This window comes from Vicia villosa, linkage group LG1, assembly GCF_029867415.1.
Source record: "Vicia villosa cultivar HV-30 ecotype Madison, WI linkage group LG1, Vvil1.0, whole genome shotgun sequence".
Lineage (NCBI taxonomy): Eukaryota > Viridiplantae > Streptophyta > Magnoliopsida > Fabales > Fabaceae > Vicia > Vicia villosa.
The window spans coordinates 91,450,682-91,478,557 of record NC_081180.1 but is presented as its reverse complement, the minus strand read 5'-3'; the positions used below and the strand labels follow the sequence as shown (position 1 = coordinate 91,478,557).

The 27,876-nt window shown below is 33.8% G+C and overlaps 1 protein-coding gene across 4 annotated transcripts in view; it reads right to left on the bottom strand.

The window, feature by feature from the left end:
* LOC131643523 (uncharacterized) overlaps nucleotides 1-27,876 on the bottom strand; it is a 49,754-nt gene that overhangs the window by 18,316 nt on the left and 3,562 nt on the right. The window contains exons 5-7 of one of the 4 annotated variants that reach the window (XM_058913765.1): nucleotides 25,513-25,590; nucleotides 25,339-25,431; nucleotides 24,364-25,177 (exon numbers count right to left, since the gene is read on the bottom strand). The exons of the other annotated variants lie outside the window; for them this stretch is intronic. Of the exons in view, the coding sequence (XP_058769748.1) occupies nucleotides 24,908-25,177; nucleotides 25,339-25,431; nucleotides 25,513-25,590 (441 nt within the window). The 3' untranslated portion in view covers nucleotides 24,364-24,907. Of the gene's footprint in view, nucleotides 1-24,363; nucleotides 25,178-25,338; nucleotides 25,432-25,512; nucleotides 25,591-27,876 lie in introns of those variants that run through there. 4 annotated transcript variants of the gene reach the window in all.

Here is a 27,876-nt window from a genome sequence, read left to right as displayed (position 1 = left end):
ATATGTGGTTGTGACCATTTGGGGCAACTTGTTAATAATTGGATTATGGTGTAATTGGTTGTGGTTTTAATATGTATTTTTGGGGTTTATTGGGATTTGGGTTATATTAACTACTCTCGATTGATCATAATTGGGATTTAATCTCCAAAATCTCAAAGTCCTAAATTTCATCTTAGAATAGTGCGATCGATGGAATGGACGAGTTAGACTAAGGAAACAAAATCGGAAAAAGTAGAAAAATTCCAAAAAGGCGAAATATCAAAGAAACATAGAAAAAAACGCAGATAGATATCGAAAGGGATTGATCGGCTTATTTCATGCATAACTTGAGTTTCATAAGTCCCTTTGGGGCGTCGTCAGTTGCGTTATAAAACTAACGTTATAAGCTTTCTTTTAAATTAGAAAATTGGATTTAGGAATGCTACAATAGTAACAGTTTGTTGGTTATTATACCATATGCGTAGTCAATTTCAATTCTACGTTGGTCGTCTTGTTTCATGCATAACTTGAGTTTCGTAAGTCCGTTTAAGATATGGTCGGTTGTGTTAGAAAGAGGGTTCAAATATATTTTAGACTAGAGAGTTTCATAATTTTATCATAAGTCTATAATTTTTTGTGCTATTTTGAAGTCAGACAATACATTCTGCTCGGTGCGAGTACTAGTTCGTGTTTTTTGATTAAACTAAACCGATTAGGGTATTAAGTCCTAAAAAAATCATATTATCAAAATAGACTCTTTAAGCTTTCTGAAACATATGTATTTTTTTTATTTTGACTCTGTTTGATATTTTAAATAATTATTTTATTTCGTCGTCTAGTTTGTTCAGTTTTTGGGCAATTTTAAGTCCGGTGAGTTTTTGAGCAATTTTGAGTTCAGTTATTTTTAGTTACCATGTTGATAAGTCTAAGAGTAACATTTGTTGTATCAAAGTTTTTTTTAGTCAAATTATTACTTGAGCAAGACCTCCAGCCAATAGATTTATTTAAGGGTATATATCAATCATGCAAGAGTTGTCAATTGAGTATTTTAGGGTACTTTAGAGTTGCTTTGGAGTTGTAGGGATTTTTAAAGAGTTGTTTAGAGTTTGCCTTGCGAACTCTTTTGAGTTGAAGAAAACAATTGTCACCATTTTGATGAAATGCGAGTATAAAATAAATTAATATTATTTTATTGATGTGTTTTTTCGTATTTTGTTGAGTTTTGATATATTTTAAGTTGCTGAGTAATAATATAATTTTACTTTGTCATTGATTAATTTTGAGTATTAATCTAATTATTGAGATTTAATTATATGAACATTTTTTTAGTTGAGTAATTTGGAGGAATTACAGTGTTGGCCTTATATTGGCGAAACTATGGTTCAAAGAGGAACTTGTTTGAGTATGAGTTTTGAGTATGATTTGTTATTGTTTTGAGTTTTGTAATTGTTGTTGTCATGTTCATGCATACATGTATATTGAAATTAGGTAGGACTTCGGGCTATTGAGGTCAGGTTCAGAGAGGAACCATGACGGTCTCATGTCCAGAGAGGGACACGGTTCTGAGAGGAACCGGAGACAGGGATAAATCATTAACTCAACTCTTTTGCCCAAAAACCTAGTAACACATGCATATTGAAGGAGGAATTTAGTGCGTTTCACATTGTATTATAATTGTTATTTTTGTTGTAATAATTGTTATTTGTATAGTTGTTGTTGCTATGTGAGAGTGATTTAAATGTTCTTATGACTATCCTGCTATTTAAAAATCACCGCTAACATTTGTAAGGATTATTCTCACCCCTTTTTTGTTTTTTGTGGAGTTTTATGCCTATGTTGCATATACAGGTAACGAGTAATAATTGTTTTTTGAGGAATGAGGTTGATTGCTTTCTTCCCTATTTTTCGTATTCTTTTGATTCTTGTTTAGTTCCCCAGTTTCGCTCTGATATGTATCACTGAAACGAGATTTCTTTGATATAAGTTTTATTTTCTGAGATTTGTGGGACTATTTCCCTTAGCATGATTATTGAACTATTTGTTTTGGAATTATTTAGTTAAACTTTTTTGTGATTATCTGTTGCGTATTTTTGAAAAAGTTTTTAGAAGTATTTTTGTTTTTTAAAAGAGATTTGTGACACTCTTTATGGTTAAATGTGTTTTATTCTTATGATTTTAATTAATTAAGATTTGTGGTGTTTTAGAGTGTTACACATGACATCATATTCCTTTTCCTTTGTTTGGTTTGTCTTCATTTTTGCTCTTGTGTTAGAAACCAATGTTTTTGAAGTTGTCTGACGCCTTGTCTTTAACATTTGTCTTTTCTTTTCTGTGCAGTCTCTTTAAGGCTTTGCTAAACTTTCTACCAATGAGAGCTATAGCATATGAGAGAATTTCTTCAGTGTCCTTCTTACATTGATCTTGGTTTTCATCAATGTTGGATACAATGGTTATACTCTTGTTCTTCTTTTCAGACCTGTCATTTATATTCATCTTAAAGGTTTGTAGAGAGTCAATGAGTTAATCAACTTTGATGTAGCTTGAGTCTTGGGCTTCTTCAATAGTTGTAACCTATATATCAAACTTCTTAGGTAGTAATCTGAGAATTTTTATTACCAGTTTTTCTTCAGACATCTTCTCTCCTAAGGAAAAAGAATTGTTGGCTATGTCATGAAGGTCAATGTTGAAGTCAGATATGGATTCATCTTCCTTCATTCTAATATTCTCAAATTTTGTTGTGAGAACCTTTAACCTTGACATACAAACTTTGGATGTTCCCATGTGCAGTTTTGATAATCTCCCAAACTTTTTTGGCTCCAGTACATGTGTTTATTAATCTAAAAATGTTCTTGTCAACACAATTGAAAATAGAATTCAAGGCTTTGGAGTTTCTAAGAGCGTCTTCATCTTTAGCATTATACCACTTAGCTTCTGGTTTTAAGATTGATGGTCCATCTTGAGAGATAGACACAGGGTATTTCCAGTCTTTTATTATAGCCTTCCATGTTTTGTTGTCCATGGATTTAAGGAAAAAAAATCGTTTTATCTTTCCAACAATCATAGTTGGTACCATCCAAGACATGTGATCTATTGACCAATACTCCTTCATTAGTATTGTCCATGTGAATAGAAAATACTTTCCTTCTCTGATACAAATTAGAATTATATTTTTCGCAGGTCAGATATTGGACACAATGTCTAAGACAATGTGTATAATGTTCTTATAACAGATTGACAGATGATAGAAAATAAATCATAAGACAAAAAAAGACCTCAAGAGATTGTTAGCCCAGTTCAGTGCAATGTCACATACGTCTAGGGGGTTCCAACCCAATAAAGGAAATCCACTCCCAATAGTATTAGTACAATAGTCTTATTCATATTCTTACTTCATGTATTTGACATAGCAACTGCGCCACATCCCGCTTCAGCTGTGCAACTCTGGTTGGTGTGAATTAATAGAAAAGTATCCATGAGAAGTTGAGAAGTAATGAACAAGTCGGAGAAGTTGGTTTATAGGCGAGATAACATCGCAAAGTGAAGGATTGAGAATGTCGAGTGAACAAGGATTTTGTGGTGGATGTTAAAGGAAGTCCAAACTAGATTAAGACTTGGAAACCATATAGTTGACGGAAAAATTTAATGTGGATGGTGACTTAAGATAGATTATCAGAGTTGTGCAGCTGAAGCGTGATGTGGCGCAATTGCTATGTGTGTATGTTTGTTAGAGGTGAAAAAAACTAAATATCAGAAGCCTAGGAGAATGATATGTCTTGAGCTACATGTTTGATTTGGTGGGTTGTTGAGATGAGGACGAGGTGCCATAGATATGGTGTTTTCTCGTAAATACTTGCTGAGTTTATAAGGATAGTATTGAAATTGTTGGAACAATTTCGAAATTTGAGTTTGGTTTGTGAAGAGACTTTTTCATGTGTTAAGCTTGGTATGTTGAAGCTTACTTGTGGTATTCTTGATGAGAAAGGTGTGGTGAGATGTCGTGATCGAGTTTGTATTTCTGATGTTTTGGATTTGAAAAAAAAAGGATTTTGGATGAAGGGCATCTAAGTGGTTAGAGTATTCATCATGGTGTTGCTAAGAGGATAATGTGATGATGTATGTCCAAGTATAAGTGTGTGATGGTTGTTACCACTTTAAATGTTGATGTGTCGCAATATTGTTGAAGTGATTGATAAGTCAGTATTGATTATGTCGCGGAGGTGTTGGATGATTAGCATGTGTGTAGTTGATTTACATCATGTTGAATTGTTGTAGTAGTCAGAGTGTTGCCAAACGCAACTGAGGATCGGAGAGTTGGAAGCGAAGTTGAAGATGGTTATGTCGGATAGATTTTCGAGGACAAAAATATCCTAAGTGGGGGAAAGTTGTACTTCCCTGAATTTAATTAATTATTTAATTAAATTAATCAAGAATTTATTCGTTGGAATTAGTCGAAGTTGGGATTTATCAGTATTATTCTAAAGGCATAATTAGATTAATATGTTGATTTGAGCAGTTAAGTTCATGGTCGTATTTATTAGTCGGATTAGTCGGATAAATACAAATCACGAGTTGGTATTATTTAAGTTATGGATCGATTGTAGTTATCGAATATTATTGGGAATAATATTCGTTTATGTTATGTGACTATTTAATTATGTATATGTGTGTTTGTGTTATTTGGCTTAATTGAGTAATTAGAGAGATATTATGAATTGGGCCTAAGTGGTAGAAATATGACACAATAGATGGATAATGGTTTAAGCCCATTAGTGAGATAGTAAGAGTTAGGGTTTTAGAGATTTAGTCTCATAACTCATTTTGGGGAAAAGAGGTAAAGAAGAAAGGAGAAGAGAAGAGGAAAGGAAGCTAGGGCAAACCCCATTGAAGAGTAGAGTTGTCTTCAATCTAAACCAAGGTAAGGGTGGGTTCTTACTCTCTAAGGGTTGGCATGATGATGGGTATGGTAGAGATTAGGCTTCATAATTAAATATCCATGTTTGTGTGAGAATTGCAATCTTGATGTTGTTGATGAATGATTTGTGGAGCATTTTGGTGGAATTGATAGAGGTTTATATGATGGGGTAATGTTGTGTATATGAGTGTGTATGATCTCTATTTCTCTCAATTTCATAAGTTTATAAAATGTTAGGGTTTGGTAGATTTCATAAGATTTTGTGAATCAAAGCATGTTTGATGATGTTTGTAGGTGAACCCATGGTTAGAAATATGTTTAGGAACCCTATATGTGTGCTAAATTGCTGTCAATTGATGTATAAATTGTATATGGGTTAATCGGTGTTTTATGAGGAGAATAGGGAAGAAAAATGGTGATTTTTGGGTTTTTACGCAGCATGAGTCGACCTATAGAATAGGCAGGGTCGACCTGAGCTAACCCGCAAAGGCAGAAATCTGATTTTCTTCAGCATGCGTCGACCTATAGATTTTCAAAAGACCAACATGAGTCGACCTAAGCAAACCTGCAGGTTATCCAATTTTTGACATATTTTTGTAAAGGCCATAACTTGAGTTTCCGCACTCCGATTGATGCACCGTTCGAAGCATTGGAAAGCTAACGCAATGAACTATACCATGATTTAATAATATGATTCATAGGATTTAGTCTCCTATTATTCTTATTAGGATTAAGTGATGAACTATGCAGTGTTAACATATGAAGTATGCTCTTTACTACGAATTGACATAACCATGTTATGGTATAACTTGATGTATGTTTTTCTTATGACGATACAATGTTGTTGAGATGATGATATGTACTTTCCTTATGATGAGATAATGATGTATTGTGATGAAGTAATAAATAAATATGCTTTCGTTAAGAAGTTGAACTAACCATGTTATGTCGTTACTTGATTTGTATAATGTGACGTTTATTGTTAATATGATGAATTTGTTGATATTTGTTGTTAATATGTTGAAATTGTTGTCGTTGTTATTGTCGTAGACCCTATGGTCAATGTTGATAAGTTGTATTGTGATATGTTTTGAAGTGAAATAATGTTGTATGATGATACGACATAGTAACGTGATTGAGGAGTGACAAATTACTATAATAGTAATGATGTTGTTGTTGCCATAGAACTTTGGCATTGAGTTGATGTTGTTGAGACGATGTTGCTGTGTGTTGTGACGTGTTGTTTATGTTGTATTTGTGGATGTGCATCATTTGAATCGCATCCATTGCATTGATTAGGTTGGCCTAAGTGGCAAATGTTCAAGTTGGCCCAAGTGGCAAATGTTTAAGTTGGCCCAAGTGACAAATGTTCAAGTTGGCCCAAGTGGCAAATGTTTAAGTTGGCCCAAGTGGAAATTGTTTAAGTTGGGAGTTTTACTCCAAATGGTACCACATGCATACGCATAACATGAAATTGCATATTGAGTTGCATTTTGAATTGTTGTGATTGCGATGTGAATGTTGTTATGTGTTGATGACATAGTTGTGAATATTAATATGTTTCTATGATTGATTGATAACCTTGTTGTGATGAAAGTGGAATATGATTGAGTCGTATATTCGGTCGTATTTTTGAGTGGTTGTGATGATGAAAAAGTTGGCACACTGTGTTGATGTTATTGTTGCAAAGTTGAAATTGTTGTTATGCTTTGTTGATGGTTTGGTTATGATCAAAGTTGTACTATGTTGATAAATTGTGTAGTTGTAGTATTTGTTGCATGAAGTGGTGAAACTATGTATGATCTATATCTCCTATATTAATTATCATGCATTCCTTTATATTGTAAGATATCTCACCCCTTCTGCTGATATTTACCCTACCATGGGAAATGAGCAGGTACTCAAGAATAAATGTGGATGTTCAGAGTAATTTTATGAAGTATTTATGTTGCTCTATGACAAGTCAAGAGGGTCTGGCTCTGATACATAGCACTCGGGGGGGTAGTCGTTATTATTTAAGTTGTTTTATTCTAAGTTGACATTTATTTAAAGTTGAGAAGATGTTTCTAAGTTGATTCTAGTATATAAGTTGAAGTTGGAAGTTATTGAATAACATGGTGTTTTCTGAATACTATGTATCCATGTTAAATGAATTACAATTTGTTTGTGGTTTTAAGTTGAAATGTGACATCCCATTGTATGTTGAAAGTTTTTAAACTACTCTTATTTTTTCTTATAATTTACCGGGTAGATTTGGGGTGTTACACATTGGCCCCTATAAATACCTCAACCTTAGAGTTGGGAAGATAATTCAGAAACACACGAAATACCCCCGAAATACATAACTTCTAACCTCATATCAGCTTGCTTTATCCTCGTCATAATCACCTTAAAATAGGGTTTCTCACCACCGTGAGCGAGCCCTAAAACCTCCAAAAAATCCTTAAAGCATTCGGCCACACCTCAAGCATAACGGTGCCACGCATCAGTACTTTTTATCAAGTATAACATCAATAAAACTCTTTATTCTCTTTTAGAAATTATAAATACTTATTAACTAGGTAGAACCACGTCATCAACTAAAATATGAACGTTCTTGTCCTTTTCCTCAAAGATGGAATTCCCAGAACGAGACGGAGGCGGATTCACTACTCTCCATAACTTGGTGGCCAGCGAAGAAATCGGCATATCGAAATGTTAAGGTTCAGAGTTCTCACAATTCCAAGCATAAAAATTGGAAAGAAATTTTGGTTGGCTGAAGTCAATGGCCAAAGTTCTCACTAAATCAAGTTCATTAGCGTGAAAGAGGAGTTCAACTTGTTAAGATTGAGGGAATTAATTCTCACTCAACCAAGCATGGGAGCTTAAAGGGGGATAGGAATTTTTGAGGATATGGACTAAGACTCTCATTCAATCAAGTGTGGGGGTTGAAAGGGAGGATCTAGCTTGTAATCATGCATAACACAATCTTATATTAATTCCTGATGAAAACTCATTAGTAAATATGTATGTAAATTTATTAGGTGATAGTAAATTATATTGTTTGAGGTTTTTTAATTAGTTAACTTGGTTGGATGTAAATCCATCCAGTTGAAGTAAATGGATCCTTTGTCTTCACACAAGGGCCTTAAGAAATGTCTTTTCTATAGTCTTATGCACAACAAAAACAAATGTTGTCACTATAAAGCGGTGTGTTGATTATATCCGACTAGAGTGCATGATGCTTTTTTCAAAATATCAAGTGCCAAGGTCCTTATCATCATAACTAAAAATATAGTTGGGGGATCTTAGTTATTTGAGTTGTCTAGTACCTCTTCATTCAACTGAAGATGTAACAATGGAGTTGGCTTTTCCTTTTCTGAAGTTACTTTAAGTCCTCTTATCTACAAAACAGTTGATGCAACATAATATATAAGAATCATTGCATATAAAAGTATACTCACTCCATTCCTATTTATAAGCAGCTTTTGATTTTTTAGGTTCATTGAATAAATGATGTATTTTGACTATATATAGGTTAGATATATAAATTATCAATGAACTTAAAAAGTTAAAATTTGCCTATAAATAAAAATGGAGGGAGTATATCATAAGCTAATTTTAGACTATGTATTTTCTGCATTGGATTCACTATATATGAAAGTGATAGTAAAATTATTATTTTGGGGTTTCTATATTTTCGGATATGTTACCCTTCATTTACCTCCAATTCTTTGTCTGAAGTTAATTATATTCCTTGTGTTATAGTGTATAAATTTTCACATTTAGTATATGTTGACATAACAACAAGTACAATACAACCACATGGATATTGTAAAGGAAAACGTTTATTTTTAATTGTTTCATCCAGATTATCATGACTATCGTAAGTTGTTAAATTGACTTTGCAAGGAGTAGTTGAAAGCTAGGTACTAATTTGTTAAAGTTAAAGAAGTTATCACTTATCTTAGTAACTAGTTATTAAATTTCTTGAAGAGCCATAGTCACCTTAATAAAGGACTAGTGTCATCACGTCTTATCTGAAAGGCCAAATGGGCCTTGTATTGCAAAAGTGCCAAAGTCGTTTTCATTAAAGACAGAGGTCATACAATCCATAATGAAAGGTGAGGTGGAACTAGCACTGCTAAATGGCCGAAGTCGTCACATCCCATCTTAAATACTATATGGGCCTAGCATGGATGAAGGACAAGGTAATTTCATCCTAGTTGAAGGGAAAAGTCCTTTTGGTAAAGGGAAAAGTTATATTTTCCCGCTTTATCTATTTAGCGAGTTTTGTGGCTTCTTTATTAAAATTCATTTATATTTTTTTATAGATGCATGTGCTTAGCCGACCTATGATTCTCGTTTTTTTTCTAAAACAAGCATAAATAATAAGAAGCATTTGTTAGAGTCGATTATCTATGATTAGTTGTTACCAAATATTTTTGAGAAATTTGATTTAATCAACATTTAATGATTAATCATGTTAAAATATCATAATTTAAACTATAAATATGTTCTAAATAAAATAACAAGTATTTTGCACTTATCTTTTAAGTTTATGTATTTTCGTTCGACCTTCTCCCTTTAGATGTGCCTTACCACCTTTATTGTTAACAATTAGTTGCATATTCTTAATGTTGAGTTAACATTAAATGTGTGAACAATTGATGACTTGATCTTCCATGGAATAATGTATTATTTTACTAGAAATTTCATACTCTTCTTTGACATGTGCCATATGAGGCTCATATTAGATAGGACTGAAGGAGTTTGTTATAAACCATAGGAATATTTTAAACATTCCTTGGTGAATATTGTTGGGAGAGAATATGGAGCATGTAACGGTTTAGAGAGAGGGTGAATAGACCTCCCCATTCTTAAAAAAAATTTGTTGAAAATAATTTTGAAGACTGTTTTTAGAGTTTGAAAAACAATATGATTTGCGCATCGAAAAAAACTTTTTGTGTATAAAGAGATTATGTTTATAGATTGGAATTTTCACATAATGACTTAATCAGTAAACAATACAATAAAAACAAATCGAAGAATCAACCAGAATAATAAGTCAACGCAATGTATTGAAATTATATCAAAACTATACAAGATGTGTAATTGTACATTATCAATACGATACAAATTATGTGATCACAATTTTGAGCTTAATCAGCAACAAGAAAAAGTTAAATTCTAATTCTAACAAAACCTACACTTAACAAATAAATCTCTACCAAAAGAAAATTTAATGACATGCAATTCTAGAAAGCAATAAAAAACCTAACATGTGATTTCTATGAAATTAAAAAGGAGAGAGAGAGAGAGAGAGAGAGAGAGAGAGAGAGAGAGAGAGAGAGAGTGAGAGAGAGAGACAGAGAGAGACAGAGAGAGAGACAGGGAGATGTACACTAGGATTTATAGCGGTTCAACTATCTCCCTTGCTAAGCTTAATTCACTCTCTAATGGTTGCCCATCAAAAAAATTTGGTTTTCCAATATTATTTATGACAAATTACATGAGTTTTAGTACAATCATAATATCCATATAACGTTGAAAATATAAAAATCTTCTATCTGAATCCCTGATTTCGGTCTGTAATCTATGTTTGAGCATATTCTCAGGGTCGGCCCTAGGGGTTGGCCACCAAGACTACCGCCTACATCTTATGTTTTGCAACTCTTCTACATAGTGAACGTACTTCTCATGATAATAATGTGGGATAGATAAGGTTAACTAAGTATGGAAAGAAACAATCGTGTGGAAAACAAGCTCAAACATAATTGTTCAGACTATATATAATGCAAATAATTATATTGAAGTAATATCATTAAATACATGAACCAACTATGACGTCAGCGACACTATTTGATGCAACGGCCCTACCAATATTGATTTTGAATAAGTATACAAATTATGAGAGCATTTTACCACAAACACTCTTTGATGGAATCACTTGTACTACTATAAATATAACATTTAATGACAAAGTTTTTGCCTCAGACAACGAACAACTGAGATCTAAACCATAGGCACGCCACTCAAGAGAAAATTATTCAAGGGACACACTTTTGAATCCCAAAAACTGAAAAAATTTACTTTAATTTATATTTTTGTTTATAAACTATTACATCGATTGAGTTGGCAACCGAAGAGAAAAGTATTTAGGGAGCACGTATTCGAATTCCAGCAACTGTATTTTAGCACTTTTTATTATTTTTTTGTTTATGACATACTACCTCAGTTGAGATGGCAACTGTCATATCCCAAAATTTTCCTTTCATATTCCTTTCACAATGATTCAAAGTTCAAGATTCAAATCCAAAGCTTTGCTCCCTCAATGGTCCAGGTAACCCACAGTCAACTGGTTTGACCTAAAAGTCAACCATAATCAAAGCACAGTCAAAAACTCTCAATTTTGGGTCAACATAAAGTGAATAAGAGTATAACCATCATTTGATCAAAGATTGATCATGATTCCATTAATAGAAACTCAGAGATGAACAAATACAAAAAGGTTCAAATTAGGGTTTCTTAGGAGAAAGTCAACCCAACTTTGACTGGGCATAACTTTGACATGGAAAATCAAAAATTCCCCACTCAAAGCCTATTTTAAACAAAATTGGATTCTCTACAACTTTGCCTCTCACAAGCCAAGGCTAGAAATGCTTCATTTGAGAGGTATGATGCAAAAGATTACAGGTCATTTTCAGGCATCCTTCAAAAGCAGTTTTTTGTCAAAGAAGATATGATCAAGATAAAAACTCCAAATGAAAAATACGTTCCAAAGTGGCTTATAGAGGACATCTTGAGGTTTCCAAAAAGTCTTAGAACTCATTCATAGCTTAAAAATTGAGTGAGATACGCTTGGTTAAAGTTGGGTTATTTTTGGAGGCAAAATGTGAAATAAGAAGGTTCAAATTGGAAAATTTTGCAAATGGGCCTATGGTATTATGATACAAACTTGGTCCACAAGTCATTAGCATGCCCAAAACCATATGCCACGAATTTTAGATTTTTATTTGATTTTTATATGATTTTTATTCATTTAAATAATGATTTAAAATTGTATAAATCAAAGGAAATCAAATATTTGAAAAAAGGTTGCATAAATATTAATTCCAATCAGCATTTATATCACAATATCATATAATTTTCGTGGTATATTTATTGGAAAAAAATGGATACAAGACTTGGCCAAAATAGAAAGATTTCATTGAAGATTTGAATCAATTTTCTCAAATATGGTAATATTGGATGCAAGGACTTTGGGCTCTCTTGGTTGACCTAATTCTGTTTCACTATAAGTATAGAACATGAGTCAAGGGAATAGAGGTTGGAGGATTGGATCAGATGCACACTTGCAAGAACTTGAAAGTTCATAAAAAACTCTAATTCGGTTTCAAGGAATCAAAGCATTTCAACAGGATTTGAAGGTTGCAAAAGTTCCCTCGAGGGATTCTGAAGGTGACTGGATACTCACGCTGCTTCAACACCCCCAGAACACCTCCATACAAGCCCAAGTAAGTCACTCTGAATTTTGATTCGATTAGCATGTTGTATGCATTCTCTTAGCGTTTTGATCATGTATTCTGGTTTGCCTTGATGCCATGATTGTTTCTGGGTTAATGATTCGAAGTTTGTGTGTCTAAAACGTAATCGGCCATTGGAGGCCGAGTGAGGTTCCTAGGGTTTTAATTGGGGCTTTTTGGTAGAGACGAAATTAGGCTAAATTAGAGGCATAGTTGGATTCGCATGGTCTGGACGGTTTGTTTTGGATAGGTGCGAAAGATTTATATTCAAGCATGGTGGATTCGTTATTTTCCAGGTCCTTAGGCTACGAATGCTTTCGTAGTAAATTCGTAGCAAATATCACAGGTTTTTGCAGGCTCCATGAAGAAGACAATGAGTTGGCTCTCTGCTACTGGTCCATTTGAATTCACGCGCGTGTTTTGTAGATTGGGTGTTCATATGTTTTATACATAGTGATGGGTGCGTTTCTATAACACACATGGTGTCTAGCTGGTTTGGTTGGGGAACGCTGGTTAAAGTTTAAAGGTGTGGGTTCGATCCCCCACGCCCACACATATATTTTTCTGAATTTTCAGACTCCTGATCCCATGTGCACGCGTCTGTAGGACTTACCATATACCCTCCAGATCTAACCACTCAAGTGCCACTAGTTTCAATCTAACGCTCCAGCCTTGATCCCCATACCATGAACCCTAATAACAACCACATTGAACCATAACCCTAACAAACTAATAAATTTTAATTATTTATTTGTTTAATTGAAATACTTTTTAATATAATTAATCATATAATAATTATTTTTTTTATAAAAATAAATTAGTATATGATATTTATATTAAAAACTCTAATTTGTTGTTCGTGCCGATTAAATCGATTAATCGCTATGGTCAACAATAATTTTAATTAAAATGCTATTTAATTAAAATGCAAATTAAATAATATTTGATTAAATGGTTTCGACTATCTTATTAGTCGCGATGATTAATCTTTCTATTATTCTAACTTTAATTCGTTATTCTTTTAATCGAATCAATCAGTTACGAGGGGTAACGATACAAACTACTTAAAAAAAACATTATTAAAAAATATCCTAATTCGTTATTAGTAATAATCAGATCAATTGATTAAAATTGGTAACGATACAATTTCAAATCTGTTAACTATGGCGATCGAATCTATTGATCGTTGCGGTTAATAGTGCAAAATTAAATCAAGGATTGTACGCCCAAACCTCAAAACACTTTTCAAATCTTTCAAAACCTCAATATCAAACTATGGATTTTCATCCTCTTTCAAAACTACGATAGGCTATTCAAAGGCTTTCAAACCATCTCAAATCAAATTTCAACTCTAAGGGCGTACAACCCTTCCCCGAACTACGTAGACTCTGATCCTCCCTAAGGAGGTACGTAGGCACTTGGCAACAAGGCGAGTCCCCTTCCTTCAAATTCTAATCATGTCAATATAATTAAATTTTGTCTGTTACCCTTCTTTATAAACCTTGCCATGAAACCCTTATCTTTGAAATATTAGCCTTTAGGAAAGGGTTGAGGGTGCCTAATACCTTCCCTCAACCTGATTATAATAACTTACCCCAGATCTTTAAAACTGCGTAGGGTTTCCTATTCGCCCTTCAGAATAGGTGGCGACTCTAAACCTTCATTTTTAGGGCAGGTTGCTACAGAAACCAAGGGGTAAAGTATTGATCAACCCCCTTTTAAAACCCAACAATTGTACTTTAGCGCATTTTATTATATTATTATTATAATTATTATTTATTATGACCTATTACATCGGGTGAGCTGACAACTGAGAGAAAACCTTTTGTCCAATATGATAAAAAAATTAAGTAACAAATTTTCGTCATCCATTTACAAAGTAACAATGGTCAAGACATTTCCAACTCATCAATCCACATGAAACATTAGTGATCTGCGTGAAACCCTCACTAGTCAATCCAAACATGAATGCCACAACGATCCATCTAGAATGTAAATTGTTGAATGCAAACTTAACGTAATCAAAACAATGATAATGAAACCAGTTGCTTGAAGTACAACCTCATTCTTTGGGATGTAGTGCAAAAGCAGGAAAATGTTTTAAGGTTGGTTTCTTAAAGTACTTTCTTCTCGTGTAATTGCTTATTAAAAGGGAGCTTCTATGGTGAAGTCACTCAATTGACTTTTTTGATGAAGTCATTTTAATTGGCTAATAAAATAACAGCGGATGTTACATCAGTCAAAATGTTGAAAATTTATGCTAAACTTTTTTTTTATATAACATTATATATCAGTCATCTATTAAGTTAATAATAATTTATAAATTATAAATAATTTTATTTAAAATTAAATGAGATAATAATTTATAATAATCTTTATTTGATAAAATTGATTTTGCAATTTAAATGACAACTCAACTAATTTATATTTTTATCATAACTAAATAAATGTATCAACCAATATATTTGAGATAAAAAAGAAAATCAATTTGTTTATTTATTCTTCTATTGTTGTAGATTTTGTGTTCAATCAGTGCAGTTGATAACATGTCTCACTACATGAAGAAAAAAGTATATGAATATGATTTCGGTCAAACACACATGTTTTCATTCACGGGAGAGGAAAATTTTCATTCCAATTTATGGTGATGATTTTTTTTAATAGAAAGAATTAAAATTAAAAAACAATATACATATTGAAATAAAAATTTCAATTTTAATTTGTTAGGGACTTAATTACAATATTAATAGATCGAGTATATATAATAAATGTTATGTGCCATATAATCAATCATATGTAACATTGACCAAGTCAAAATTGCTTTTTCATTGACCAAATTAATGACTTCATCAGGGAAGTCAATTGTGTGACTTCACCATTGAATTTTCCTTATTAAAAATGTTTAATGTTAGTTTGAAAAGAATGGATGTAACTTAGCAATGTTAGTTATTGTTTTGTCAAGTAAAATGTTTAATGTGTTGTTGTTGAGATTTAATGTTTAATTATTCTATTAATTTTATTTATTTTTTGTTGTTGTTGAGTTTAATGTTTAACGATTTTATTGATATTCTTGTTGTTGAGATTTAATGTTTAACAATTCTTTTAATTTTATTTTTGTTATTGTTGTTGTTGTTTTTGATGATGATAATGAGGAGGAGGAGGAGGAGGAGGAGGAGGATGAGGAGGAAGATTCAAAATTTGAACATTGAAACGAAAAAATATGTTAAAATGAAAAATTATGCAAACAATGTATTTCACCTCGAATATTATTACCATTCGAGAGAAAAATAAGGGTGTTTCACCTTGGTTAACTAATTCAATAGAGGTGAAAAGTAGTGTGTTTTTCAGTTTTTCACCTCAGCTAGTTACCCGAGAGAAAAAATAGCGTATTTTTATGACACCCTTTTACTTCACCCATTAAACCGAGACAAAAGCACTATTCGTAGTGATGGTGATTTAAGAACAAATTTTAGCTCATATTGTTATACTCCAAGTCTTCAACGACTTGGCTTCATTGTATACTTTTGCTTGCAACTTTATTTTGAAGAATGTGTGACAAGTTCTTCTTAGGATCCTTTTGTCCAAACATCGGGTTCATCGACCATACAGGAAAAAAGAGTGGGCTAAACTTAAAGAATTTTTCGTTGTTTTTGTTTGGAAATTTTTCCGCTGTGGGCGGTTTCGAGAAAAAAGGATGAAGACCACGTTAAATGCGGAGGTGAAAAAAGCTCTATGGGGAGATGGGGTTTTAGGGTCAATATCTCATTCAAGAACTTTGCTTTTTAGTGCGAAAACGGTGATGTTGTGTTTGCCGATAATGTCTTTTTCAATGAGTTTAACAAGTTTTGAGCAATATGTACTAAGTGAGGCCATCAAGATGAGGATGACTGAAGAAAACAATTTTCCTTCTTTTAGAAGCTCATGGTATGGATTGAGAATGTTATATCTCCGATCAAATATGATTGTGATTAAAAAAATGAGAACAGTTGATCGTCAATATTCCGATATAAAATTGAGGTTCACACCAACATCGACATAGTGTTAGATAATGATAGTGTTTGGTCAGAATTCACGTCTTCGATCTCTTTATAATGGTGTACTTACAAACACTTTGACGATCAAGTTTGTGATGACCACAAGCGTGGAGAAATTTTGAATAATGTGTACCTTAAAAGGTGGTGATATGAGATTTATATAACTTTGAAGATGTGTTATTGGAATTAGATTAAAAAACAAGTATAAATTTCACTAAATATACTAAGAATTCAGCTTATTTAGTTGAGTCCATTTTAAAGTTGCAACCTATTTGAATTTCAATCCACAAAAAGTATGTATAATTAGTAACTCCTCTTTTTTGGTAACACTCGTATAGTAAACCCCTTTGAATCATATTAACAAGGTTACAAAATATATAAAGAACAAAACTTATTTTTCTTTTGAAAAATCCATGAGGAGAATCTCTTTTAATGCGGCATAAATTCATCAAATCTATGCCACCAAACCAGTACAAATAGTGGTACTCTATGGAACAACTTTTCCTAATTTTCAAACCAGTGACCCTGTAAAAATGTACCATCAAATAACTCTTTCTAAACAAGGACTCTGCTATATTAAAAAGACAAGGGATTATAATTGCAGTTTCAGACTGATACTAATTCACTTAGATTTAATACAGTACTTGTTACCTGACAATCTTAATTGCATGAAAACAGTGACTTGTTATTTCTTCTACACACCAAAAATGCAATGAATTTTTTTATTTGATGATAATATGATATATAAGGATTGTCCCACCACTACGTAGTAGTACTTGATAGTATTGCATAGCTATTTTGAGTAGGTTGTCCTTTTCCTTTTTTTTTTTGGGTAGATTCCATTCCAACAATACAATGATATATTATGTAGCTCACCATATGTAAGGTTAGTTGTTACCTATAATTTTAGCTTCATGACAAATGTTGTTTCAATGTCATTTTTTCTTGTGAGAATAATCATTCTTTACCATATATACATGTATGGGATATATGAGAATAATTTTAATTAGTTACTTGAAGGTTAAACTTAGGAACAATCATATTAGTTACTGCTTTCAATAATATATTTTAACTTTTTATCTCTAACCTTATATTTTGTTGCTTTGTTTTCTTTCACCTATATATGTTTGTTTTCTTAACACTTGTAGGTGTCTTAAAATAAGCTCTATTTCAAGAAGTGTGTCTATTGTTTGGTGGAACACAGAAACCAATGTTCTGGATCAAATTAAAATAAAAAAATAAAAGAACATTAGTTTTATAGTTTATGAAATTTCATTAGATTAATATTATAGGATGTTGAAACCATCTCTCCTCCTCCCTCATGTATAGCAGCATCACACAGCTGGTGAGTGAGCTCCTAGCAGCTTCACCATCCCTTAACCTTTTATGGGGTGGTATGTTAATTTACTAAACTGGAGAAATTAATAACATGATTTCCAGTTAATATATCTTACACACCGGATAACATGCTGCGTAGTTATCCGGTTTACAAAAGCCAACTGGATAACTTTTCATATATTTTCTGGTTATGTTTTTCTACTAACCAAATAACTTTTATCTAAGTTTTCGATGATGTTTTTTTTACTAACCGGATTAGTTGCTTCTATGTATTCTGGTATGCATTTTTTTTAATTTTTTTATGCTTTGTTAATTTTTTTATATTTATATCTAATAAGTATGGATATTTCTGTGATGACATGCGATAAAAATCAGATATGTGTAGATACCACTGATATATTCTCAACTACACAATTTGCCACACGAGAAGAGGCGGCAAGGTGGATTAGGGAGGTTGGAATCAGGAATAAAGTGATAGTTATAATAACACGTTTGGATACCAAAATAGACAAGAGAGGAAAAAGTAACAAAGTAATATTTGGTTGTGATAAAGGTGGAAAATACAAAGAAGGATATAGTGTAACACAAAGTGCTACTAAGAAATATGGTTCTCTATTCAAAATTAGGTCAACACCGTCCAAAAATAGTTCTGAATGAAAGATTGATGTAAAATATGGGCTTCACAAACATGATTTACCTGATAGATTTGAAGGTCATTCGTTTGTAGGTCGACTAGACGCAGATGAACAACAATATATTATTGATTTGACAAAATATCATGTTCCACCAAGACACATACTATTGTCATTGCAAGAACGAGATATGGAGAATGTCACTCAGATCACGTAAATATATAAACATAGGAGTAAGTTACAAAAAGATATATGGGGTCATAGAACGAAAAATGCAACATTTGTTTATGCTGATAGAGGATTCAGATTATGTTTATTGGAGTAGAAAAAAATGATGAGTCAAAAGTTGGGAGAGATATTTTCTGGGAGCCATCCATAATCAGTGAAGTTGTTGAATATGTTTCATATTGTGTTGATTATGGACATCAAGTACAAGACAAACAAGTATATGCAATCTTTGTTTGAAGTAGTTGGTATGATATCAACTAAGTTAACATTTGTTGTTGCATTTGCCTATATGGAATCTGAGCAGACATAGAACTTTTGTTGGGTATTGGATAAGTTGAAACTATTGTTTACTAAGCAAGGGTTATGGCCACAATTTATTTTGACAGATAGATATCTATCTTTAATAAAAGCAATTAAACCAGTATTTCCAAGGACAATTAATTTTCCTTGTCGATTTCACATCAACAAAAATGTGAAATCAAAGTGCAATGAATATGTTGTGAATGATATGAAATAGCCGATACAGAAACTATGGTATAAACTCGTAAGGTCTAGTGATGAGGTGGAGTATCGTCAACAGTTGCAACAGTTTGAGCATACATATGTTGATTTTAGAGACTTTTTTGACCATGTGAAAGACACATGGTTGAGTCCTCATGGGCATAAATTTGTTACAATATGGATCAATCAAGTGTTGCATTTGGGAGACACCACGACTAATAGGTATGTTTGATTTTAGCCATAGTTTGTTTACCTTGATATTATGGATATTGATTTGTTTTTTTAGGGTTGAGTCTGCGCATTGGAAACTAAAGCAGATGTTGGAGAACAACTTAGCTGATATGTGCAAATGTTGGGAGGCTGTGAATGGCAATTTCAAGGTACAATTGGGTAATATTAGAGCTTCATTTTAGAAGCATTTTTTGAAGTTAAACACGCGCACACTAGTCCATTTTATGGAAATTGCAGGAAAAAGAGCACTAAAAAGTAGGGTGTGTGAAATTGTTTACGCCACTACATCAAGGAAGTGTCCACCGCCTGAAAAAAATAAAAAATCAAAGGAGGGGTGAATAAAGGGAAGAAACATGTGGATTCTGATGTTTAGCGTGACCCCTCATATCATGAATATGTTGATCAAGCAAACTCGAGTTCTAAAAAAATTTCAAAGAGATCATGTGCACAGTATGTCTCAAAATACTACAAAAGTCTCAAAAATAATAATGCATCATCTTCAGCTACATATGTATCAAAATACTATATACCTCAAACTAATCCAACTTATAATAAACACCCTTACAATTACGGACCTCTTTAGCTGCCTCGTCCAAGGGAACACCCAACAGATTAATAGCAAGAGTAATAAAATCAACACCAATGAAACCTTGTCCAGTCCAAGATTAGCCTCAAAGAATTGGCTAGTGTAAGGCGAAAATTAGTCGAATTAGTAGACGATTACCTCAATAGGTTCAAGATATTGAAGGTAATGCGCTTCAGTCAAGTGCTTGAACATGAATTAGTCGAACTGGTCGTAGGGGGTCTGGACTATTCCATCAGGAAGAAGTTAGACACTCAGTAGTTAAGAGACATGGCCCGACTAGCGGACTGAGTTCAACAAGTCGAACTCTTGCAAAATGAAAAGGCTAGGTCAAATAAATACCATAAAAAGGAAAAATACCCTATGTCGAAATAGACAAAATTACCAAATATCTAATATTGATTGTGACAAAGAAAGTGGGGTTAATCTAGTAAAGTGGAAGCCAGTTCCACCTTACGTCTGTAAATTATTAAAACCTTCGAACAGAAAGAATCTTGTCGAACCTAGAAAAAATGAGAAATATGTTACAAAGATATACACATTTTATGTGACCAAAGGTGAAGATATATTTGACTTATTGGTTGTCGATGGTCAGATCATAGTTCAAAAAGGGCTAAAAACACCTCCATTAGAACAAAGAAAGAAAAAGGCTTTTGCGAATTTCATAATTTCCTAAGTCATAAAACCTCACAATGTATTCTTTTTAGGGATCTTGTCCAGAATGCTCTTAAGGAAGGAAGGTTGAGATTTTTTGGTAAGTCCAAGCGTCTGAAAGAAGGACATTCATACTCTAAGGTGGAATAGGCTCTCTAAGTCGAAAATGTTGAAGTAATGATCGTCGACATCGTGGATAACAGCAACAGAGAGGTGGTTGAAGCCAGTCTGCTTGATTACACAGAGCAGGTGAAAGTGGTGTATCCAAAAGTTGAGGGAGAGTTGATTGATTTCCTTAATAGGTGCAAGCAAAAAGATTATGAAGTAATGTTGTGCCTGTGCTGCAGCATAGTCTTCAACAAGGAGGCTTCCAAATATTTGGAGAAAATTAGGACACTAAAGTTTGGAAGGGCTAAAAAAACAACTTCACTTCAACAAAATAGGTATTCCCCGGAGAACACCTCGTGGCAGAACTTATGGACCATATAAAGACGTCCCCGTCGAAGAATGGGTGAGACCTGCAAGGAAAACTGGCGTTGATCAACACAAATGGAAAATGATCAACATTGGTGCGGGATCTTCGTGCCATGACAATTCCCAGACATCAAAGAAGTATTCATATACTTCAAACAACTACCTAGGAAGGAATCCAATGACCAGGACACATTGGATAAGGACACATTGGATAAAGGAAGAAAAAGGTTGCCTTCAAAGAAAAGAGTTCAAACAAAAGGGACAACGTCAAAGGTGTGAAGGCAGGCCATTCGACCAAAAAACCTATCAATAAAAGATTATTCCCTTTTTTGTCCCCTGGTAAAGTCAAAGGAAGAGAAACATGTGCCAAACAAGGATAAAGATATGGCAAAAAAAGTTTTGATTCTGGTTCTAGAGAAGAGCTAGACATGATTTGTAACATGGTATCTGTGTTACACATTGAATATAATCAAGTCACCTAGGTGACAAAAGATGAAAGTGGTTTATTTGAAGAAATGGTGAACCGCAAACCTCTGTATTACTATGTGATGAGAAATGTTGTTATAGACGAAGACAAGGCCGTGTTTGAAAGTCTTGACTATGAGATGCAACAGCATCTCAAACCCCTCTTCATTTAGGCGAAGGTAGAAAATATAGGGATCAACAAATTGTTGGTCGACAAAGGAGGGACAATCGGTCAATAGAATGCCACACTCGATATCGAGGAAGATTGGAAAATTTGGCACAGACCTTAAACCTGACAACATGGTCTTTTCAAACTATGAAGGGAAAACAAGCAAGGCCTTCGGTATCATTTAAGTGTACGGTATGGTATGAACTATAACCAGAACAACATTGTTTGTGGTTATTCTAGACAAAGCAAACTTCAACATGTTACTGAGTCGGGAAGGGATCCACGGAATAGGCGTCGTTCCTTCGACAACGCATTAGAGAATCTCGAACTAGAGTCCTGGCGACATTGTTGAAAATATTGAAGCAGATCAAAGTTTCTTTTTAGCATAAGTTAATTAAATGGACAAGAGGAATTTTGATAGAAAATTGGCCAATATTATCCCATGTCCACCTGTTGGAGTGTCATTCCCTCTACAGGGAGATATATTACATTCCATGAAATTACATCCCACACATGGTTTCATGTGGGAATATGAAAACATGGATGGAGGTTTGACCAATGCTACTGGATGGTTAGTAATAGAAAATAATGACTAAGATAAAGGAATTGGCTCAAATTTTGGCCTACAAGGTTGAAAAATAGAATAAGAGCGGCTTTAAAGGCCGAATTTCAGCAAAAAATGGTTGTCGAAGCCACAATAGTTGGAACTATTAAAACCTTGGAAATTGGTCAGAATGGCCAAGAAACGACTTCAAAGGAGTTGAAGGACTACTTTTCCTTGGATTATGAAGAGATGCCAAGACTTAGTCAAAAGATGGTGGAGTTAAAACTGCCTATTCGACCGGACAAGAAGCCAATAAAGGAGATGCCAATGAGGTTTACACCATAAGTCATGTCGAAGATTATATCAAAAAACTAAAGACTTCTCAAAACTAAGTTCATTAGGATTGCCAGGTATGTCGAATGGTTAGTATTCATTATCCTTGTGATAAAAAAAATGAGACTCTTAGAGTATGTATCAATTTTAAAGACCTAAATGATGCTACGCTGAAAGATGAATATCCAATGCTATTGGCAGAAATGCTAGTCGATTTAGCAACTGATTTTGAGTATTTGAATCTTTTAGATGGTTATTCGGGATATAACCAGATTTTTATCAAAGAAGAGAGACATTGAAGAAGCATGTAAATAGCCACCAAGAGAAATAAACATTTGAGTTTCCATACAAAAGAGTTAGGACAAGTGACACGTTCAAACCGACATATGGCATTTTAAAATTAGGACAAATAAAATTAAATGAATTTTCTTATTTTTATTTAATTTAGTGGCTCATTAATATCCTAGAAAATGATAGGTAATTATTATCAACTGCACACACGTTTGTGACGTGATAATTCCGTAGAAAGTAGAAAGTAGTCATGATGACTAAAAAGCATCTAGCTTATGTGACGTGTATAGGTTATTCCAAACAGTGTCGAATAGTTACAAAATAACGTCACCTTTCTTTCATCTGATACATATGAGCGAAAGTGACATTTTTGGGGGGGCATTTGTAAGCCTGGAAATTCAAGCTGGAGAAAAATTAACGAAGAATGTTAATAGCTACATTGAAAAATTCTAAGTTTTAGGAAGTCTCAACTGAAAAAGCTTCGATGTATCAACCACTTCAACTAAGTAGTTCGACTTGTGTGGTAAGCATGATTTGGAAGAATCTCCAGAACAGTTCCACAAGATTAAAATCACTCTCTCTTTAAAACATGTCCAAAATCTCGAAAAAGGTTTACATAATGCAAACTTTCAACACGATGTCAAAGTCGATTTGTTTACCATATATTAAAAACTTAGGATATTCTTGAGTCCAAATACTTTGTGATATGGAGAAGTCTTAGCACTATGAGGTTTGGTCGAAGACTCTCAATAAAGGCAATTAAGAAGTTTGAAGCAGTTATAAACGCAGTTATCAGCATGATACTTGGTTTTCAGCAGTTATATCCTTGAAGATGCGTGAAAACAAGTTAAAGCATGAAAACCTAAGTAGTGGGATACATGTCAGATTCGTCTGATTGAACTATTGTCAACGGTTATCTTAGTAGTAGTATATAGTGTAGGCTTATGCATTATAGTCGAGGTCGCAAAATTCTCACTAATTCTCTATAGAACTAAAGTACCCTCGTTACAGAGCAAAATAGTTTGTGAGAAATGTCATTCTTTCAACTTCTTGCAAATCTTTTGTATTCGAAGCAATTACGTTAAAATTTATTATTTGCATCCAATTGTATGTTATTCAAACATTCTAAACCCAAAACACACTTTTTTTTCTACGTCTTTTCTTTGCACAATTTGTCTTTCAAATTTTTCGAATTAATCTTTTAGTAAACTCAACTTATAATTGTTTACTAAAAACAATCGTAAACTTATGATTGGTTAGAGACTCTGATGAAGTGATGACTTTTTTGGAATGGAGTTCTCCCAGATGTTTGAAGTACATTTTTTTTTTGTGGCTAACCAAACTAACTTTATTACTTCTTCTGTGGGTCATTGATGATTCTGCTTTGCCAGCTTGAAATTTTCTACTAGATGATGATGTAATAGGAGCAAACTTGTTTCGATTGGTTTCCCAATATATTTCCTTTCATATAAAAAAAAATAGCTTTAAAATGATTCTCTCCCTATCACTGTATAGAGAAATATGCTAACAATAAAGATTGAAATGTATGAGAAATGTACAATCCCATAGTAGAATTTTATCGCACAATTGTTTTTTCACTCTAGATTCTCCTATTCAAACACAATTGATCTGACTTCTCTGTCTGTGAAGCAGCCAACAGTTGTTTCATCAAATATTACCACAACGAAGATAACAGAATACTTATCGGTTCAAAACATGTGTCAGCTTGCATAATTAAAAATCGAATCCAACTCGATATATATTTTCTTGCCTGAAAGTTGTAGTAGGGGATTTCACAAATTAGTGCGCTATCAAACCCAAGCCACAAGGTCAATCACTCTGTATCAACAGACTGGTGGAAAAATAATAGAATTGAATTGACTAATTGAGGGAAGACAACATTTCCAATTTTGAAAGCAAGAATGGAGGACAGAAGGATATACCCTGTACAGAAAGTATCGACTTCTCACCGAAAATATATGTAGCACAGTGATATCTTCTAATATTGTTTTTAGATTCTGCCACCAACCCAATTCATGCGTCAAAGCCGGCACCAGTCCAGCCATGAGCAGTAGATCTACCCTTGGACACAGCACCGATTCCCTTTCCTTTTAATTGGAAGTTGACTTTCTTTTTATTTCTACCTTCGCCTTCATTAGGAGGTTGCTGATTAGGTCTATCTGTCACTGCAACTTTTTGACCATTACTTTGATCAGTATTAACAACTGCGGCTGATCCCCCACTTGATTCCCTGGCGTTGGGATTAGAGGAACTATCCTGAGAAGTACTTTCTGGTCTCCCATCCTAACACAATACAAGTGTATGATTTAACATTTACTTGTATAATATGAAATATGCATATTATTAAACATGTATAAGTATGACTGGACAAATTAGGCGCGTAGCTTAGAAAACACCAAAAATTATACAGCTGTAATAATGCATATAAAGTGAGAAAAACATACATGATTAGTTGTTATGTGACTTGGATTCATAGCTTCCAATCGTCTTTTTAATTCCGCTAGCCGAGAAAACTGAGACTGACTGCTCTCTTGAACCTATATAAGATTGTTAGTATCAAACAACCAGCTTAAAAGTAGCATATTATTATATCTCATTCAATTCAACAATCAATTTACCAAATTGCTCAAATCTTCACATAGCTTCTCCTTTATTGCTTCCTCATCCTTCACTGCTTGCACAGCTGATTCCCATGCCTGCAGCACAAGCACATATCAATTATATTTTAAAAGGTATTGGGCAATACTCATTGATATTTTAGTGGATCAAATTTCTCACACTAATAACGGGAACATAAGATTGAAAAAAGCAAACAATTCAGAGATCTTGTGTTCGAGATGGTATTTAGTACAGTACCACACCAATATCTTGTGCTCACCTTAATAATGGGAACATAGGACTGTGAAAAAAGCAAACGAAAAAGTAAACGAATAGCCAGTCAATTTATTTGTTATTCACACAAATAATGACTTTGAGATCTTATTTTAATGAATATAGTATTCCTCATTCAACAAATAAAGAAACCCGGATGAGGGAAACTATTTATGTAAATTACATAAAACTTGCACCGAGTTATTAGGACTGATCACTAATGTGCTTAAAAATGTTCTCTCCAATTGATGCGATCATTCCTGAGTAAGAATATATCTTGATGCACCGTCTAGCTTTACTTGGTAAATATGAATGACAAATGTGCAGAACATGCCAGTTAAAATGCATACAATTTATATCAACATGAAAACAGATCAATGCCTTGAGCAATTCATCTGAGCACTTTAACAACAACGTTGTCAAAATCGGGATCTTGCATAAGATTGGGAGGGGATAGTAAGATCGCAAATCATAAGATCATAACTAAGATCGGAAGATTCTACTCAATTTTTTAAGATCGTAATTTTGATAACCATGCTTAACAATCATCACGAGTTTATTAACATAAAGTGAAAAGATCTGAAGCCATGGTAAGAAGGTATTAGAGGAATAGATCAAGTCTAACAACAGCAGCAAGTGTACCTTGTAACTGTCTAACACAGTTAGAAACAGTTATAGTCAACCTAGCAAACTGACGGACATGTGTCAGTCAGTGCTAGCCCGTGACCTGCTGCAACAGGTTGTCAGAAAGATCTATAACAACATTTCACATAGGTTCGAGAATCATGAGCAATATAGAGAATTCTAACATGGTATCAGTTAAGCATCACAATGATCTCGTCTCAGAATTTTGATACAGTGCTCACAGCCACGTCACCACCAACGCCGTTGCTGAGCATTCTTCGTCTTTGCCCGCTTTGTTTTCTGCTGCCTCCTAAGGTGTCAACAAGTCGAGCTAGTGATCAAAGCTCATAACTCACAAGCTTCATCACTACCTTGTTAACCCTAAGATTCCTATCAAGTTTGCAACAATTGCAGATGCAGAATCAAACTCAATCTCCAAAGAACTCAAAGTTTGGGACCAACAGGATCAACTTCTTTGGCTTCAATGTACAATCTCTAAAGATATGCAACAATTGCAGATGCAGAATCAAACTCAATCTCCAAAGAACTCAAAGTCTGGGAGCAACAGGATCAACTTCTTTGGCTTCTCTACAATCTCCAAAGATATGTCACGTCGTGTCATATGATACAAACACTCGCGGCAACTCTAGGATAAAATACATGCATATTTCCAACAGCATGTTAATGCAAAATTGTGCCGACTGTGCTCTGAACTCAGAGACACAAGGCTTGAAGGTTGCTCAGTTTCTGAGTTCTTACTCAATCAATTCAATCATAAGCTCCATTCACGCAACTGGTGAGTCAATCTCACCTCGTGAGCACTTAGATGTTATACTTGAAGAACTTCCTCATGATTTTGAATCCCCTATATCCCTGATTAGTGGAAATTTTGGCTTCATCTCCATAGAAGAAGTGGAAAGTCTCCTTGGACATGAAGCACACCTTGAAAGGTTCAAGAAATTATCTCTGCCTTAAGTAAAACTTGCATCATCCACTAGTCCTTCTCTTGATCACAATGCAAATTTCATCTCCTCTGATTTTGATGACATCCAAGTCAGAAACTCTGATGACATCCTATGAGTTCATTAACGAGAGGTAGCAAGTCTCATCGTGGTGGTCATGGTGGTAGAGGACGTGGTAGTCATTCCATTCAATGTCAGGTTTGCCATAAATCTAGTCATGATGCTTCCATTTGTTTCAATCACTTCAAAAGAGATTACATGCCACATGCACCTCTAGCTCAAAGCTCACAGGGTAATTCCTATAACCCTAACTCTTATAGCTCTCCTTGGTCTTCTGCTAGCACACAAACTCCAACCACTGGTAGCTATTGACATTCATACATGCCTTGTTAGCCAGCTACATTCTCCATGCCTACCGTCGCTAATTACTCTCAATTTCCCATGATGCCTTCTATTACTAGTGCCTCCCCAACCCAGGCCAGAGGCAATGATGGCCAACTCTGATTCTGGAAGTTCAGTGAATTG